Genomic DNA, 17,960 nt, shown 5'->3' with positions numbered 1-17,960 from the left:
GCGTTTATACTATGTCGATTTTATTGAAAAATTAGAGACCATGAATCATGAATATAGATTTTAACAACTAAAGTTTCAAGTGTAAATTTGAGGCAGAACTCATTGCTGTCCTCGAGTTCTACATAAATTAATGCTTTAAGGATCACTTGCAATGGTCAAGAAATATCAAGTATGAACACGTTACTTTGAAATACTTCAGTTAGTTCAACAATAAAATATTTCACTTATAGAATAGTTGGTATTTCTTGACCGACGCAACGGTCAATAAGTCAAAAATCGTCCTGTATGAAGTTTTCCAAAGGTTTTGGTCATTCCAAAATTAAATATCATTTCCGAATAAAATGCAATATTCATGTCTGTACATATTTTTAAAAAGCAGCATCTAGTTTTTAAATAAACGTTTGCACTCTTAAACATACTTTTTAAATATTTCCCCGTAGATAATACATGTAATGCATTTAAGTTCAAAATACAACATCACATTATGACCATGAGTTGACCAAATTATCTATATTTATCCCGACAATTATAGATTAAAGATGAACTATGATTATTCAAATGATAAATCTTTTTCAGTTAAACTAATGGATTATTATATGACTTTTATTTTTATACATTTTTTTTTAAGATGTAAAAGTTGGCAATTCCTTAATCCTGAAGATACTGCTTCAGTGCTAAATAATGAAAACAATGTGTGTTCCACAGATATTAAGCACTGTTGCTCAAGGTAGGGTGTATACATTATCAATCATCTATTTGTACAATAAAGGGAACAAGGAAAAATAATTCGGGAAATGTTAATTTAAAACAGACCCGATAAATATTTTTTGTAATACTAATGACCTTGGTATTGTCGTTTGTTAATGTGTTACATATTTGTTTTTCGTTCATTTTTTGTACATACATTAGGCCGTTATTTTTCTCGTTTGAATTGTTTTAAATTGTCATTTCGGGGACTTTTATATGACGATGCGGTATGGGCTTTGCTCATCGTTGAAGGCCGTACGGTGGTTGTTAATTTCTGTGTTATTTGGTCTCTTGTGGAGAGTTGTCTCATTGGCAATAATACAACATCTTCTTTTTTTATATTGGAAAAAAGTGTATAAGGTATATATTATTTAAATGTGACAACAATCCAATCAATGATGGTAAATCCTGTATATGGAAGGAAGATCGTGCTTTTATTGACGGATTTTTATCTTTATCAACAATGAGACACGTTCACTTTGAGAAAAGAAAAAAAAACGTGATATTCAATGACTACTGATATGCCCATCGAAACATAGACCTCAATACAACATACACTGCAAATACCAAAATTGGACTTTATATGCACAAATGGCCAATGGCCTCTTGTGATAGATAGTTGTCTCATTGGCAATCATACCACATCTCTTTTTTTATATTTGTACGTTTGTATGTTTTTTTTTCAAATTTAATTTCATTTATATGTTTTGGAGCTTTGTAATTCATATGTTTAGTTTTGAATGACGTCCATTTTCATTGAACTAGTACATGTTTTGTTATGGGGCCAGCTGTATTCCACCTCCGGGTGCGATCATTTTCTCCCTGTGTCGAAGACCCATGAGTGGACTTCTATTCTTTGGTCGGGTTGTTGTCTCTTTTGAAACATTCCCCATTACCATTCCCAATTTTACAGTATATACCTCAATTAATTTAAGGACTGTTTATCTACACGGCGTAGACATCAAATACCAAGTGAATTTTATCTACGCAGTAAACACTAATAATTAATATTATTAATAACAAAGATTACTCGAAAGGTTTTTGCACAGTTATCTCAATTTTGGAATATGACAGCGAATAGTACATATTCTAGTAAATTTAAAATAAAATTAGTGACAAAATATCTTTTGAAAATATTGAGTATAGTAATGTATATCCTATTATTTTTTCCATTTTGTCTGTACATTCATTCTGTATTTCAGTTCTGAATCAGACGAGTTGAGTGCGATACGGTGTAGGAAGGAACATGATAGATATGTTATTATTGGTGACATGGCTTATAGAGACAGTCAATGGACTGGTCAACTTCAAAAGAAAACACATAAAACAGGAAACTCTTCATTATTCACTATAGAAGTAGATTTAGTCTGTACCGGATTATTACAGATACAAGTATTTATTTCTTTTATTTTCTTATTTTACGTGTAAAATGAGCTTCAGTGACAGTACGAACATACAAAAGAAGCAAAACATCGTTATTTCGATGCCAGAGTACAAAATGTATATTAAAACCTAAAATAAGCATCTACACGATCTTATCAGTCTATATTTCAACATAATTTTTCGTAATTGGTACTTTTTAAAGTCGTATTAAAGATGTAGTGCGGTTATAACTAATTACATGTTGTATGTCATGACAATGTGTTTGTTATCTCAATTGATATTATTACATATTACATGTATTGCAACATAGTTTGTCGTTCTAACAACAAAAAAGTATCTTGTCTGAAATATATGATGTCAACAGGATATTAGGGAATCTCTATCTTTAGCTTTCTTATTGCAGTGTTTTTTGGATTGGTCTTTGTATTTTGTCATCTTTCGTTTTATCTCTTTGACATGGTGCTCTTCTGTTTTTGTTCTACTTTCGAATTATAATTAGCTGATTACCCCCTTAAATATTTCTTGGCGGCTAGTTTTTATTAATGAGGGAAGCCGTGGTTCTGAAGGAGAACCACTGACCTTAGGTAGGAAAACTGCCATACATAGTCAATTAGATTGGGGCGCATCTGCCACGAGCAGGATTCGAACTCACAACCTTAAGTGTTTACAGGCTAATGATGCAGCTACATAGGCCCGCCCGTCTTCATTGATGAGTTTAAACGAATGCTGTATAGGTATCTATAAAACTGAGCACCAGCAGGACACAATGTAAAAGAGTGACGAAAGATACCAGAGGGAATTTCAAAACCATAAGTCGAAAATAACCTGACAACGCCTTGGCTAAAAAAGAAAAGATAGACAATTAACAGTACAAAATATACAACATAGAAAAATAAAGACTAAGCAAATCGAACCCCACCAAAAACTGGGGGGTAATGTCAGGTGGCATTTGAAGGGCAGGCAGATCCTGCTCCACATGTGGCACCCGTCGTGTTGCTCATGTTAGAACAAACCCGATATTAAGTGTAATTAGGTGGGTCATATTCGTGAAAAGGGAACAGGATGGTAGTTACGACATAATGAACATACCCACAATCATCTGTGAAACGGATATTCCAAAACGGTCAACCAACTCGTAATGGCGTCCATAAAATTTAGGAAAGGATGATTTCAACTTCACCGTTTGGAACTCTTGTTTTGATAGCTTCTTTGTGAGCAGCAACCCTCTATCAAGGAAATCATGATAGGAAATACAAGCCCGGGAATATAGTATCAATTGGGAAATATATACTCCGTACGCAGGCGCTGCTGGAATGTTGCAACATAGAATTCGAAAGTTCCCAATTAAAGAAGCTGAAATATTCTCTTTTGTCGAAAAGTTTTGTTTTTCTACCGACCTTCATTGTCAATTTCTAGATGTAAGTCAACATATGAGGCAGACTTTACTGAATTTGTTGTATCCTTTATATCCTATCGATGTGATAGATGCGTTTAACATAGTCACCACATTTTGAATAATTTAGTGAGAGAACCTCATCTATATAGCGGAAAGTAAAGTTAAAGGATACTGTTAACTTCAGGTAAAACTATCTAAAATATCAACGACTTGATCAAACAGCTTTTTTTTCTGAATGTACTTACTTATTTTAACAGATGTATCCAAAAAACAAACATCACTTTTTCTACAAGGAGAAAAGAAAGACATCGAAAATGATGCCATATCATGTTACAATTGCTACGAACCCAACACCGACAGTTCAAGTAAAAAACGTTACCACTAAAGATTTCGTGTAAGCAATCTTTAACAAAATGGCTGAACTACCAAATAATATATATTTTTCCCTGGTTGCACTTTACGCATATTATTTACATGTTGTAATGTTATAATAAAATTAAATCTACGAAATGAACCAAAAAAAAACCCTACTGTCAGTAATGTTTGTATATGCATTGACGATGTGTTCCTCAATTCCATTGCATACTTGGATGATTTACAAATTTGTCGGTCGGTTTGTTTTCAGCTAGATTTTTGATGGAACGTATCCATTTTCTTGTTATTGTCTCCTTGAATTTTTTTTAATTTTGTACGTTTAAACTATGTAAATTACGTAAAAAATAGAAAAAGATCTTTTGATAACTAAAAATGTATGTCTCAAATCCTACACGCACTTTACAACACACAGAAACAGTATCAGCAATTTTACTGTCGTTCTTCATCAATATAATCACTACATGTACATTTGGGAAAAAAATCTTCATTAGTCAAGTACCATACAATACTACCTGCTTCCCAGGCATGATGACTGCAATAGCGTACCAGGCATGCGATTGATAGTAAAAATTCAATCTATAGATACCATGTATAGGAAGATGTGGTGTGAGTGCCAATGAGACAACTCTCCATCCAAATAACAAAGTACCCTTCTTCGATTAATTAATTCTTGTTTAAAATTTGCATAAAACGGCTTTACACAACACACTTCCTTATTTACAGATGCTCCATAACATTGCCAGATGAAACATGTGGACAACAATTAGGTATTGTAACATGTGAAACAAATAAAACAGACCACCATGACAACAGCTTCCAATGGCAAATATGGTCTTCAGTCATAGAAAAAAGAATATCACAGGTACCGATGGTTTTAGAAACTACTCAATACAGGTAGAATATTCAGAAATAACAACCAAAAACATTTATAATATGAACGGGGCAAAAATAATACGTAAGAAATACAGAAAACATGGTATGATTCCCCTTTAAATTGTTTTAAACTAGTCATTTTTTGGGGCCCATTATAGCTTGTTGTTCGGTGTGAGCCAATGCTCCGTGTTGAATACCGTACTTTGACCTATAATGGTTTACTTTTACAAATTGTGACTATGATGGAGAGTTGACTCATTGGCACTCATACCACATTTTCTTATATCTATATATGATGGCCACCAATTAAGTCTGTATATCCAAACGCCTACTAAGAAATACTGACGACATGATATTATATTTTCAAAAATGTCGGTTTACTTACATATCCTGCTAAGTCCCGGTAACAAGAAGAGGGAAAGAAAAAGACACGAGTTTCCATTAAAGACAGAAATAATAATACATCTGAAGGTATACTTTGAAAAGCTCGTTAGATGGTTTATATGACTCTCAACTTTAGTTGTATTTGTATGGATAGACTTATTCTTGAATTACTTATAATTAAGATTTCATTTATCCATAATATAATGTTAGAAACTTGCGTAGATTGATACTGTTTTGTATCTCCGGAAAAAAGTTTTTTTTCATACAAGTAAAAATAAAAATATATATTTTTTAGGTAGAGACCTGTACGGACAGTCCAATCAGCAAATTACTATACAGATATAGCGATGTAAGTTTTTCTGTCGAACACCCAGTCTGTACTGCAAGTTTTTGAGATTTTGTATACAGTAAGCTTGACTGATTGAAAAAAAAGAATTATCATCCACATCAGTGTGCAACCTATTCGTAAAATAAAGTTTTTTGGGGGTATTTTTTTTTAATTCAAAATTTAAGACGATTAAGTGATTGTATGCTTACTAAAAATATCATCGCATAAATTTGACGGCACGATGATTATGATATCGTTAATCCTGTAATCAAATAATTTAAGCTCTTAGCGAGCTGCCAAAGTGTACTAGTAAACTAGTTTAAGTCTGAAACGGCCATTTTGATCTGAACTTAGTTTACATTAGCATTTTGAATTTCCTATCAATGTTTTACTATTTCTTCAAAACGGCATGTTAAAAATTAACATCTGTATAAAAACGGCAATCTCTAGCGAATAATGGTAAATATTTTATGTTCATGGGGATGCGTCCACTAATTTTTCATCAATACATTTAAATCGATATTATATTTTAACAATTGACTTATTTCGGATATGAGATAATATTTTCAACAAATGTAGGGGAAGTAACTCATATACCTATATAATAAGACTACTACTATAGTCTAGTCAATCTGTTCTAAATAAGGGTCAACCTCAAACTAATTGCAACAAATCATTTTAATGGTAAAAACCGAAGTTTATATACATATACATCATATACTAAAAATATAAAAAATATGTTTTGCGGAAAAGGGTCAATTTGGGGTAAAAAATGAGATTTTGAAAGTAAAACTGCGGAAAATTGGGAAAACTCTAAAAATCATGGTTTTTTTTATAATACCGATTCTTTTTTCTCTAGAATGCATAATCTTCATGAATGAATTATTTAAAGATAGTAAGACATTTATCTACAAACAATTTGTTTATATATTATCATTATTATAGTGAAAAACATCATAAAAACAGCTAAAACCGGGAATTGTTTTTTCGTTTGAAAGTCGAATCCTACTTTTTGTCATATTTAACCATGATTAAACTTTTAAAACTGTATTAAGCACATCATATCTCTTTATCTACTATCAAAGTCTGTTAGTTGTGTGTAACAATATATAATGTTTTTGATTGATTTGGTAATCGAAAAAAAAAATTGTTGAAAAATCATTTTTTATTTTTATTTTACCAAGAATAGTTTAGTGATTGCCTTATTATTAGTCAACTATTTATCAAATTTAGCAACAACAGAAAATTATATAGTCAAGTGTCCTCATTTTCTTCAACATCAAGTTCCTCTAGTTCGAATTTGGAATTTGAACAATTTATTCCCCTGCACTCCCCACAACCACTGCAGCAAGGAATGCCATTCTTGCGGCAGCTACATCTACGGTTGTCACAATCAGTCTTGCAATTGCAGTGAATTATCTTCAAGAGGAATTCAGGTGCTGGCTGCTTTGTCATTTCAATTGGAAAGAGTTTTTCATTTTTCAAAGTCCAACCCCATTGCAGGGGGTCAATTTCCTCAGCGGTTTTCCCCCTCCAGTATTGACACTGAAGATAAACTCGCATCGAATGAAACTTTGCAGCATCAGAAGTTGGTGGGAGAGTCTGAACTTGCACTATAGATGATCTACTTAGTGCCATCGTTTTGGTGGTGAACTTTCTCCAACGAAGTATGTCAAGTCCTTCTAAGGGCATGCCGCCATACAGGTTTACTAGTACTTCTTCACCAGCTTTGCAAACGTCATCTATTCCCATTGACTCCATTAGAAAAACTTCCCCTTGAGTACGAAGATGATGGTCGGATTTTATTTTCTTCAATACGACCGGTTTACCTATTCCATGCAATCGGCTTGTCGTGTCACAACCAGTAATGACATGAACAAACGGTAGTTGATGGCATACATCTTCACCAAGAACTTGTTGTGTTTTTTGTATATTCCAAATCTTTTAATTTTTCATCGCACTTTGCTTGTCAGTGGTAAAGAATATGCAATGAGAATTTTTTTCTGCAAGATGACAAATTAGTATCAACAAGTTAGTGTCTTCTCCGTATATCACAACTTCTTGTCTGTTTGATTTTTCTACAGCTGTCTTAACTATAAGTAAATCTTCATCTTCCTTGACTTTTATAGCCTCGATGCTATGTTCTTGAAATGTATCAATCAGCATTTCAACAAATCTTTGTTTGTTAGATTGGTTTAAGAGAAATGTTTCTTTCTTAACTCGTAGTGGCATGTCTCTTGTGAATGTGATTGTGTTTGATTGTTTTCCTTTGCTTCTTCTCAAGTGAGTGATGTCTTTTGTTGATGAACTATTATAGCCATTCATGACTACCGTTGGGTTGGAAAATCGTTTTCTGATATGATCTATGTACTTTATACTAATTTGAGAAAATGTCTGACCTTTAATCCACGGTATTCTATATAATAGAGATTCTCCGTCAATGACATGAACAATATTGGTTTCTGGTAGTTCTTGAGCTTGACAGTCACCCATGTTCCAAATAGCATCTGCAAGTGTTGCTTTTGCTGCTTGCTTTGGGAGACCATTAGCCTCAAACAAAGAAGATGGAAAACTTGAAAGTTCGTATTCAAGCAGTTCTGCTGTATTGTTTAGTGAGTCTTGTCCTACTGCTGTTAGTCGCTGAAACATTAGCTGAGGATCGACTTGTGGCTGTTGAGAGATATTTGAGCCTGATGGTCGTTTAGCGTCAAGTCAACAATTTGGTCTTTCTTTTTAAATGAAATTTCCGAAATAAGATTTCCAGCTATAGACTCTATAATTTTTTGCCAACTAGTTTTGCTTCATCTGCATTGGCATCGCTATCCGCTACCATTCCAGTTTCGATGTTTCTTAGTGTCTTGTCATTTGTGAAAGGATTTCGCTCTGTCAAGAATTCAGTGAGCAGATTTGAATCTTTGTTATCTCTTTCCATTCTACTTTTGCTGTTTTCAATGTGCTGGTCACTAGTTTTATATCCCGTGCCAGTTAACTCCTGCATGGCATGGTTGTATTCGGCTAAAGATGGTATAGACAAGAGCCATAGTGTTCTTTGGACTTCTCCCATACCTCTGCCTCTAGTTAATCCTCCGGTTGACTTTACGCCTCTCATTAGCACTTGTTCTATCACCAAATCTGTGGACAAGCCAGCCCAAAATCGGTCACTTCTTCGAACAACATGTTTACCATTCATAAAATGATCATGGATATCTGGATGGTCATTTTCTAGATTTTGCATCTGAGAGAGGTAAAAATATGCAGATTTGGTGTACAGATTGTGGCCTGAAGCTGCCAAATATGGTAGCATTTCCTTCAGTGTTGATAAATGTAGAAGCCAATCTCCTGTCCTTTTTGCAATTAGGAAACGTTTTAAAATGGCCACCATGTCTAGAAAGGACAGCCAAAGTTTTGATGTCCTGGATTGTTTTTCTTTTGTAGCAGTTCTTGTATGGCTTGTAAAGTTTGACTCTCAAGTGCATCTTGTAAAGAGATTTTCTCTTCCTGTAAGTGTTCGTATATTTCACAAGCTTTCGTTAGCAATTGATGGTCAATACTTGGGGAATGATTGATTTCGTTCTGATGTTCTTCAAAAACGTCATGTCCAAAAATTTCATTTGTCATCAAAGTGTGAAGAGCTGTGTCAACGAGCATGAATCCACGGACAGCACGGGATACGGCTTTTCCATATAACATATGTGTCACTGCATTAGGTGCATAAATAAGTTCAAGAACCTCTTTCAGTCCCGAGCCTGACATAATCAGCCCTATACTGCCCAAAAAACTCATCTGTGTACGAAAACCACCTAATTGTACAATAATGTTACTGCATTCTTTCCAACTTGTGATCATGACAGATTTCTAGTAAAGTTTTTGATCAAATGTTATAACAGGAGTTCGTCCTTGACGAGAGGCCTCTTTTGATACGAACATAGGGGTCGAGTAGATGCAGCTCATATCACTTGGATTTAGGTCGGTCATAGGCAAAAAAGTAACATCAGAGACACCTGTACTGGTACCTTTCTGAAACATCTGCATTGTTCCTGACCATTCAGGAATAGGGGACTTTAATTGCCGTGTCACATGTCTTAATGTGCATATTTGCCATGAATTGTTGAACACTCTGCCTTTCAGACTTTGAAGTTCTGGAAATTTCAATGATGTAAACCCTTTGTGTTTATCTGCATTGTAGTGATACATGCTGATTTGACCACATGCTAGTATTTCCTCTGTTGTAACATCTAACCTAGGAATGTGAATAGGCTCTTTTTCTATGCCTGGTGTAATACATGAGATAATTCCCATGCCATGAAAGGTATTGTTTCCGTCGACAGTACAAAGGATGTGATCTACGTTGTCAGCCACGTATTGGAGACAATGTGATTCATCATAATGATTGGTTGTTTTTTCTTGTTTCGAGATAACAGCAGATGTTTCGAATTTCTGAACCTTTGAATACGAAGAACAAAAACCCATGTTGCTAAGTGTATCAACAAAAAATCTCGAGCCAAACATATGATGCATTTGTATGGCAAGTCCAAGCTTCAATGGTTAAATTACAAGTCTGGTTCTTGTTGCTTGCACGATGGCTTGTCCTATCGAACTGATTTGCAATGAGGCGTCCTTTTCCGAAAATAAAACCTTTAAAAATACTGCCAAACTTTCGGGAATATGTGTTTCATGTGACAATCGTTGTTGCTTGGATAAAAATTCTAGTCCACTGGCATAGATATAATTTCGGTTTTAATAAGTGCTGCTGCTGTTTTTAACAAGAAAAGCTTGTGGTCTTCGTCCGATTTTTTCAGTTTAGATTCTGTATAGAAATTGTGTATAATAGAGGACGCAGTTTGTCGGAATGTTACTACATTTTGTTTTCCATTAAGCTCTGTTATTAAAATTGTTATTATAATAAAAATGTTCTTGTGCCTTCTGCTTCATGTATAGTTGACTATATGCTTCTATTTGCATTCGTACAGTGTGTTATCACGACTACTGTTGAGCTATATAATGCAGTTAACTAATTCTAATTGTTTCTTGTCATTAGTAATTATTCTTATAAGCAACTATGTTCCACAAACATGATTAATCGTACCCTTCATTTGCCAGTCCCGAGCAAGGAAAATATGCCAGTCCCAATCAGTGAACCTATGCCAGTCCCAATCAGTGAACCTATGTCAGTCCCAAGCATGGAAAATATGCTAGACCCAAAACAAGAAACCTATGTCAGTCCTAACCAAGGCACATATGCAAGTCCAAAAGCAAGTAATATGTGTCAGTCCCAAGAAAGGAAACAATGCCAGTCACAAACAATGAATCTATATCAGTCCCAAGCAATAAACCTATGGTTATAATGGTTGACAACGACCATAATTTTTTTCTCGTTTGATGTCATTTACATTCAGACCATTTGTAGTCCCTTTTTACATGTTTAACTCATCGATACTCAACTTGTCATTTGAAATTGGGTTTGCTCAACACAGAAAGCCTTACTGTTACCTATAGTTGTTTACATCTTCGTTTCTTGGTTAATGGTTATCAGATTATAACATATCTCCATTTTTTATACATATATGTTTAATTCACCAAGGGTTGAAGTTGAAATCATTCCTTCTTTAATTTTACGGACGCCATCATGAGTTGTTTGATCGTTATCGAATATCTGTTTCGTGGATATGATCTAATTGTGATACCACTATCATGTCTTTCTTTTCCCGAATTTTTGAACCGAATAAGACGTTTCACCCGGTTTATACTGACACGAGCAACACCACGGATGCCACATTGTGAGCAGGATTTGCTTAATCTTAATCATGAGATCACGCCCATATTTTGGTGGGGATCGTGTTGCTCAGTCTGTAGTTTTCAATGCTGTGTTTTGTGTACTGTTGTATGTTTTGTTGTCTTTTTCTTTTGTTGCCATGGCGTTTATAGTTTATTTTCGACTACTGAGTTTGAATATCTCTATGATATCTTTTTCGGTTTCACCATACAAATAAAAAGGTTTTAACACAATTACACGTAATGTTTGCCTCTTGTATAATATTGAATGCATTATAAAGCTTTGCAGATAAATATTTTACTCGGGATAGTATTCATCAAATATCGTATTATCATGATCTGTTACCGTGACTGAATTTCATTTTGTTAGTTATTATATCTGTATCTACAAGGCGCTCAGTGCAATTGCATTTGTTGGTGACGATTCTGTTTTAATATCTAGCCAATAAAAAAGTCAAGGTTTAGGACATTACTATATGTTGCATACTTCATCGAAACAGCAACCCAAGTCATAAATAGCCAAACAGATATATAATTGCAGATATTTATAACCAACGCGTTTAACATGTATGAAGGCACCAATCCTGTCACCAACATGAAACACTGGTTTAACGGCATAAAACAAGAAAGTATTATGTAAGACAACAAACGAAAACATCCTATGATAAACAACAAAAAAATAACCAACAACCATTCAATACAGACTTCTGAATAGGGACAAGCAGATACAGAATGGGACAAGGTTAAACATGTTTTAAGGCACCAAAATCATTCTAACCTAGCACAGTATAACATACGCAAAAAGATATAAACAAAAATTTCAGGAAAATTGGTTTAAGCGTTTTTGATTTATTACCCGACATGTTGAAAAAACGGCGGGACAACTGTATACTATAATGCATTCCGTCAAATCGAATAGAACTTAACATATCAGATCGATACAAACAGAAGTATATCTATAAAAAAAAATAGACCTAGCACATATCACATTTCCTTTTTTTTTTAATTAGGGAACATTATTACTTGTTAACTCAACGGATAACTATGTACGTGGTGGATATATCTCTCCGTTATACCACAAATCAAAGTGGAACAACAAAAGGTATGATCATATCTCGTTATTGTAGATTTTCAATTCAAACAAACGTCATGATTAAAGGCTACAGTATTATACCGGTGTTAAAAAGTCACAAATCGATTGAGAAAAAACCAATTCGGGTTACAATTTAAAACCAAGGGAAGCACATCAACTAAAAGAGGAAAACAAAGGAACAACAAGTACACTGATGTGCAACAAAAACAAGCTCCAAACTTACATGATCTTACATAGAAACGAACTATTGGATAAAAACTGTCATATTCCTGACTTGGTCATGTAATGTTGTCATTTTAGTGTTATATTTAACATTGTCATACAAGCGGGAGGTTTGGCTAGACACAAAACAAGGTTCAACCTACCATTTTTTCTTGAAATATCCTGTACCAAGTCAGGATAATGTCAACGGTTATCTTATAGTTCGTTTCTGTTTGTATTTATTGTCGTTTGGTTTTTTGTGGTGTTTCTGTTGTTTCGTTGTTTTCCTTTTATAATTCATGTGTTTCCCTCAGTTTTAGTTTGTAAGCCTGATTTGTTTTCTCTTAATCGTTTTATGACTTTCGAACAGTGGTATATTACTGTTGCCTTTATTTGGTACAGGACAGTTTAAGAAAAATGATCGGTTGAACCTGATTTAATCACTAAAATGACATTACTTCGTGACAGAAAATCATCCCGAACACACACAAGGACGCTTATAACAGAGAAACGCACACACAAATACTAATAATATAATAGTCAACACAAAATGCAAATCGCAGAACAACAACGAAAAATAAATCTTCATCTCCATTCATATGAAACGTTGTTTTACACTAAATACTGATTTTTATTTAATATCGACACTTACGAAATGTCCTACACATGTAGATATCATCAACATTGTTTATGTAATGCAACTTTATATCGTAACTTTAGATGTGTATTCTTAATTAAACGTTTACGCGCATTACCTTTAGTGAACAAGGATGTCTTCTTTTTTTAATACCCTCTGCCGAAGACGTAGTTTCTTTACATATAAAATGGCATTGTTTAACCTTCACGACTTCTTATGATCATGTGCGTGTTTATTCGAAAACAAATGTTTTGATTATAAGATAATAATGACACTAAGACCCCGTTTACACTGACAAAAAAAATCGATCTTTGGTCCAGTGAAAACGGGTAAGATCGATCTTCAATCGGACCTAAAAAGTCTACCTCTTATTTGAATCGATCTTGGTTTTGGTGTAAACGCTTAGATCAATCGCGATCGATCTTTTTTTTCAGGTGAATGTTATTTTTATATATGAAAATAAAGGTCAGACCGGTTCTTTTTATGTTGTAGTGTAAACGCACTGGGTTAGATAAGATCGATCTCGATCGATCTAGCTTGTGCAATGTAAACGCGAACTGGTCTTTTTAAGATCGATTCAATTTCGTTGCCAGTGTAAACGTGGTCTTAAACTTAACTTCCTTTTCATATTCAGTGTAGTTGGTCATATATATTTGCTCATTGTTTTAGAAATACCATTGGATTGCTCATCAGTCTTGATGAAAAAGGAAGTGCCAAAGGAGAAATCCAAATTAAAAAGATCTTTAGAAATCGTAAGTCCTTATTTTCAGAGTAATTTCTTCAGTGTTTTCTTTATTTAAACAAGTGAAAAGTTTCAAACATTATTATGGTTCACAACTAGTTTTAGATATAACAGAAATATGTTTAACCTTCGGTACTCTCACAAACATGTTTTCATCCTTTCCAATATTATCAAAGGGCAGTATTGTTAAAATAATAAGTTTTATTTTTAGAAAAAGAAGATGATAACGTAAAACTTCGACTCTTTGTATCTGAGGTAAGAAAAGAAAAATCATTGAGTTTAGTTTCCTTTTTCATTGTCAGTATTTTTATCAAATTATACTTTTTCTTCTTTTTTTAAAATATTTTTTACGTCAATATCTGTTTCATTCTGGAAATATGTTAGTTTTAACAACAATATCTGCTACTTTCAAGGAAGTTGTTTTCAATTGTGTTAACATCACTATCTGTTACTTTTATGGAAATTGTTTGGTGTTAACGCCAATAAATGGGGGGTTTTCAGGCAATTTGTGTACTGCTATATTTGTTACTTTAAGGAAAATAAATAATTTTTAACATATCATTATATGCTACTTTAAGAGAAATAATTAAGTGACTACAACAGTATTTGTAACTTTCAGGGATTTATTTTTGTCTACATAATATTTATCTGTTACTTTCAGAATTTTTTTTTAAGGATTAACATCAATTACGGTTACTTTAAGGAATGTTGTTATGTGTCAACACCAACAATATCTGTTACTTTCAGGGAACTTGTTTAGTGTTAACATTTATATTTGTAAATTTCTAGAGGAATGTTTTAATTTTAGTGTTAACATCCATTTATATTACTTTTAGGAGGATTGTAAAGTGTTAACATCAACATCTGTTACTTTCTGGAGTATTGTTTAGTGTTAACATCAATATCTGTTACTTTCAGAAGAATGGTTTAGTGTTATCACCAATGTATCTTACTATCAGGAGGATGGTTTAGTGTTATCACCAATGTATCTTACTTTCAGGAGGATGGTTTAGTGTTATCACCAATGTATCTTACTTTCAGACGGATTGTTAAGTAATAACATCAATATATGTTACTTTCCGGATTATTATTTAGTGTTTACATCAATTTCTGTTACTATCAGGAGGATGGTTTATTGTTAGCATCAGTTTCTGTTACTTTTAGTAGGACGGTTACAGTGTTTACATCAATATCTGTTACATTCAGGATTATTGTTTAGTGTTAACATCAATTTCATTTACTTTCAGGGAAATTGTTTGATAATAAGATCAATATCTACAAATAACGATAACATCAACTTTAACATAGATTTTATACACTTCTACGGATTATACGGTTTTCCTGATGGATTTGTTATAGATAAAGGAAAGAAATATAAAGTAGAAGATGATTTATCAAAAAATAGAAGAATCTTAAATCAACATAGGGTAAGCCATATATAGATATTATTATAAGATGGTAATAATTCTTCGAAATTTGTTCTCGCTATAAAAGAGTCCTCATGTCTATCGAACCCTCTTCAAATTTGAACGAAGGTTTAAAAAAAAACATAAATGAGTATGGAACCTGCATTTTAGAATTTCAAATAACACAAACGTACAGTTGCAAAATAAGAGGTGCAATTATTGAACTTTTACGTAAAAACGACGACAGACAACAATCAACAAAAAAAAAGCAAAGACTGAACAACACGAACCCACCAATCACTGGGGTGAACAGGTGATCCTGAAAGGTAACAGTTTCTGCTACTCATGTGGCACATGTCACGATACTCATGTAAGTACAATGTGTTGAAAAGTACATATTAATGATTGCAAAACGTTTACCCCCTTTATAATTTTTTTAACATTCTTTGTGGGAATATGCTTTGATAAATTATGACCTCGGATATGTTGAGTCACGCTTATCATAACCATAAATCACGGCGTCCTCTTTTCCTCGATTGTTTCATCACTGAATGCAACTTCTCATCGGATTCTCATTTGCATAAGCAACACTACGTGTGTCACAAGTGGAGCAGGATCTGTCTACCCTTCTAGAGCATATGAGGTCACCCAGGTGTTTAAATTGGGTTTATTTTCCTTAATCTTTGATTATTGTTTTTCGTCGTTTAAAATCTCGCCGTGTCATTCTCTGTTTTTATTAGACTCATTTCCTTTTATTACCCCCTTGATATCTCTTTCCCCCCCGCTTTTTCGACCAAGATATCTCCCTGGGAACAACGATAAATGACAGGAATATCTCTCTTGCTTTATACATCAGCTAAAACAAAGATATCTCGCTTGCTTTATACATCAGCTAAAAACAAAGATATCGAGCGTTGAACAGCAATCAATGACAAAAAGAAATCTCGGTTTGGATAGCTAAAAATTATATAGATATACGGACAACAAATCTTGACATGCGGACATTCATACTGCTTAAAATATCTCGTTTTTGACACAAATGACAAATATGATTAGCCTTTAAATAGCGGCCAATGATAATATGTCTTACTTCGGAAGACAACCAATGACAAAAATACCTTAGACAGGGATATAAACCAATGGCAATGAAATCTCGCTATAAACAGCAGCATAGGACAAAATTAAATATTTCACTTAAGAACAGTGACCACAAAGATATTGGGACAGCAAATCAAGGTAAACAATTCTCGCTAAGAACAACCTAATTGAATGATAAAACATCTTGATAGAGACTTCCGACAGCAATCAATGAATAAGTCACAAAAGTATTTCGCTAGTGACAGCAACTAATAATACAATGCTATCGCGCTTGTTACATCACTGTGCACATCACAAGATGATGTATATGGCTTGGCAAAAAAAAAGAAGAAAAGTTCAAACTGCTGATCACTGAAGCACTTAGCTTCCTATAACTCTTTTCTTTTGTAGATATATTCTTTTTCACATTTACAGTTGGATACTAAAACAGATCATATAATAAGATGGACATACTTTTAAAACTATCAGTATCGAATGGAGGAATCTCAATTTCTACATAATTACACAAACAACAGAGATCATTTGGTCGATTGATCGAGAGAGAGGGATATGCACTTTTTCTGACTTACAGGAATATTACATATTATCTGTTACCAGTGCCAATTGAATATTAAAGCAGTTACCTACTAACATCAATCTGTAACAAATACTACTAATATTAATATTTAACTACCATTATAGTTAATATCTTTCAATTTTAAATCTTTTTCTAATAATATGAAACAAAGGATTTATAATGTGGATACATAGCAGCGGCTGCAATTAAAACCCGGCCCGACAAGATGTCACAAGATGATTGTTAATTTATTTGGCACCAGCCATTTATCACGTGTGGGTATACAGTTTTTTCTTCTAGAAACAAGAATTTTCTCACTTTTTAATTAAATTGTTTTAGATAAACATAACGGAGCAAGTAACGTTTTTTGAAAATTATATCTTATTGAAGCAACCTATTTTGTTCATTTCCCTCCTGAAACAAATTAGTCTATGTTAAGAAATTTAGAATTAAAAATTTATAGACAACCCAATGCACTTCCCTTTTCCCCCAAAAAATGATGATTGGTCGGTGCCTAACTAAATGTCGTTTAAATAAAAGCTTGATATACAGAGCTAGGTCTGAGATGCTTATATGATCGTCTGTCGAATTCAGACCTCAAGGAGTTGATTTAACAGTATTAAACACAAATTGTTGAGTTAATTGGAGTGCTCTGTTTTACTAGTCTATACTTAGTATACAGGGTTTATACTCAATGTACCTGGTCATTGAAGTATTTTTTTGTTTATACCGTTAATATAATTTGGCGAAAAATATATTGTTTTGGCAAAAAAGTTTGCGTAAAAGAAAATTGACCCAGAGGAAACCTTGGAACTTAACATCCAAATGTTATTGTCTACGATGTTTTCAATGAATATAAACATTGTTCATTTAATATTTGATTATAATTTAGTAACATAGTAAATAAACTCATCATAGATACCAGGACTAAATTTAGTATATACACCAGACGCGCGTTTCGTCTACAAA

The 17,960-nt window shown here is 33.4% G+C and overlaps 1 protein-coding gene and 1 long non-coding RNA gene across 2 annotated transcripts; both read left to right on the top strand.

Moving 5' to 3' along the window:
• Nucleotides 1-581: 581 nt before the first annotated feature.
• Nucleotides 582-3,914, top strand: LOC139514996 (uncharacterized). The gene is made up of 3 exons (XR_011662792.1): nucleotides 582-727; nucleotides 1,950-2,139; nucleotides 3,784-3,914. It is a non-coding gene; the product is annotated as an uncharacterized lncRNA (long non-coding RNA).
• Nucleotides 3,915-4,429: 515 nt separating this feature from the next.
• LOC139515518 (uncharacterized) lies at nucleotides 4,430-17,738 on the top strand. The gene is made up of 8 exons (XM_071305095.1): nucleotides 4,430-4,443; nucleotides 4,625-4,763; nucleotides 5,454-5,507; nucleotides 12,269-12,360; nucleotides 13,859-13,941; nucleotides 14,143-14,186; nucleotides 15,179-15,358; nucleotides 16,826-17,738. The coding sequence occupies exons 1-8, from the start codon at nucleotides 4,430-4,432 to the stop codon at nucleotides 16,892-16,894; spliced, it is 675 nt and encodes a 224-aa protein (XP_071161196.1). The 3' UTR covers nucleotides 16,895-17,738.
• Nucleotides 17,739-17,960: the final 222 nt, after the last annotated feature.

Source organism: Mytilus edulis, chromosome 3 (genome assembly GCF_963676685.1).
Source record: "Mytilus edulis chromosome 3, xbMytEdul2.2, whole genome shotgun sequence".
Lineage (NCBI taxonomy): Eukaryota > Metazoa > Mollusca > Bivalvia > Mytilida > Mytilidae > Mytilus > Mytilus edulis.
This window is presented reverse-complemented; position numbering and strand designations above follow the sequence as displayed.

What these genes read in the sequence shown, in the direction of transcription:
- LOC139515518 (XM_071305095.1), top strand. An exon ending in TAAAAAGATCTTTAGAAATC is followed by an intron (nt 13,942 to 14,142) that starts GTAAGTCCTTAT and finishes TTTTATTTTTAG; the next exon opens with AAAAAGAAGATGATAACGTA. An exon ending in GAATCTTAAATCAACATAGG is followed by an intron (nt 15,359 to 16,825) that starts GTAAGCCATATA and finishes TTTCTTTTGTAG; the next exon opens with ATATATTCTTTTTCACATTT.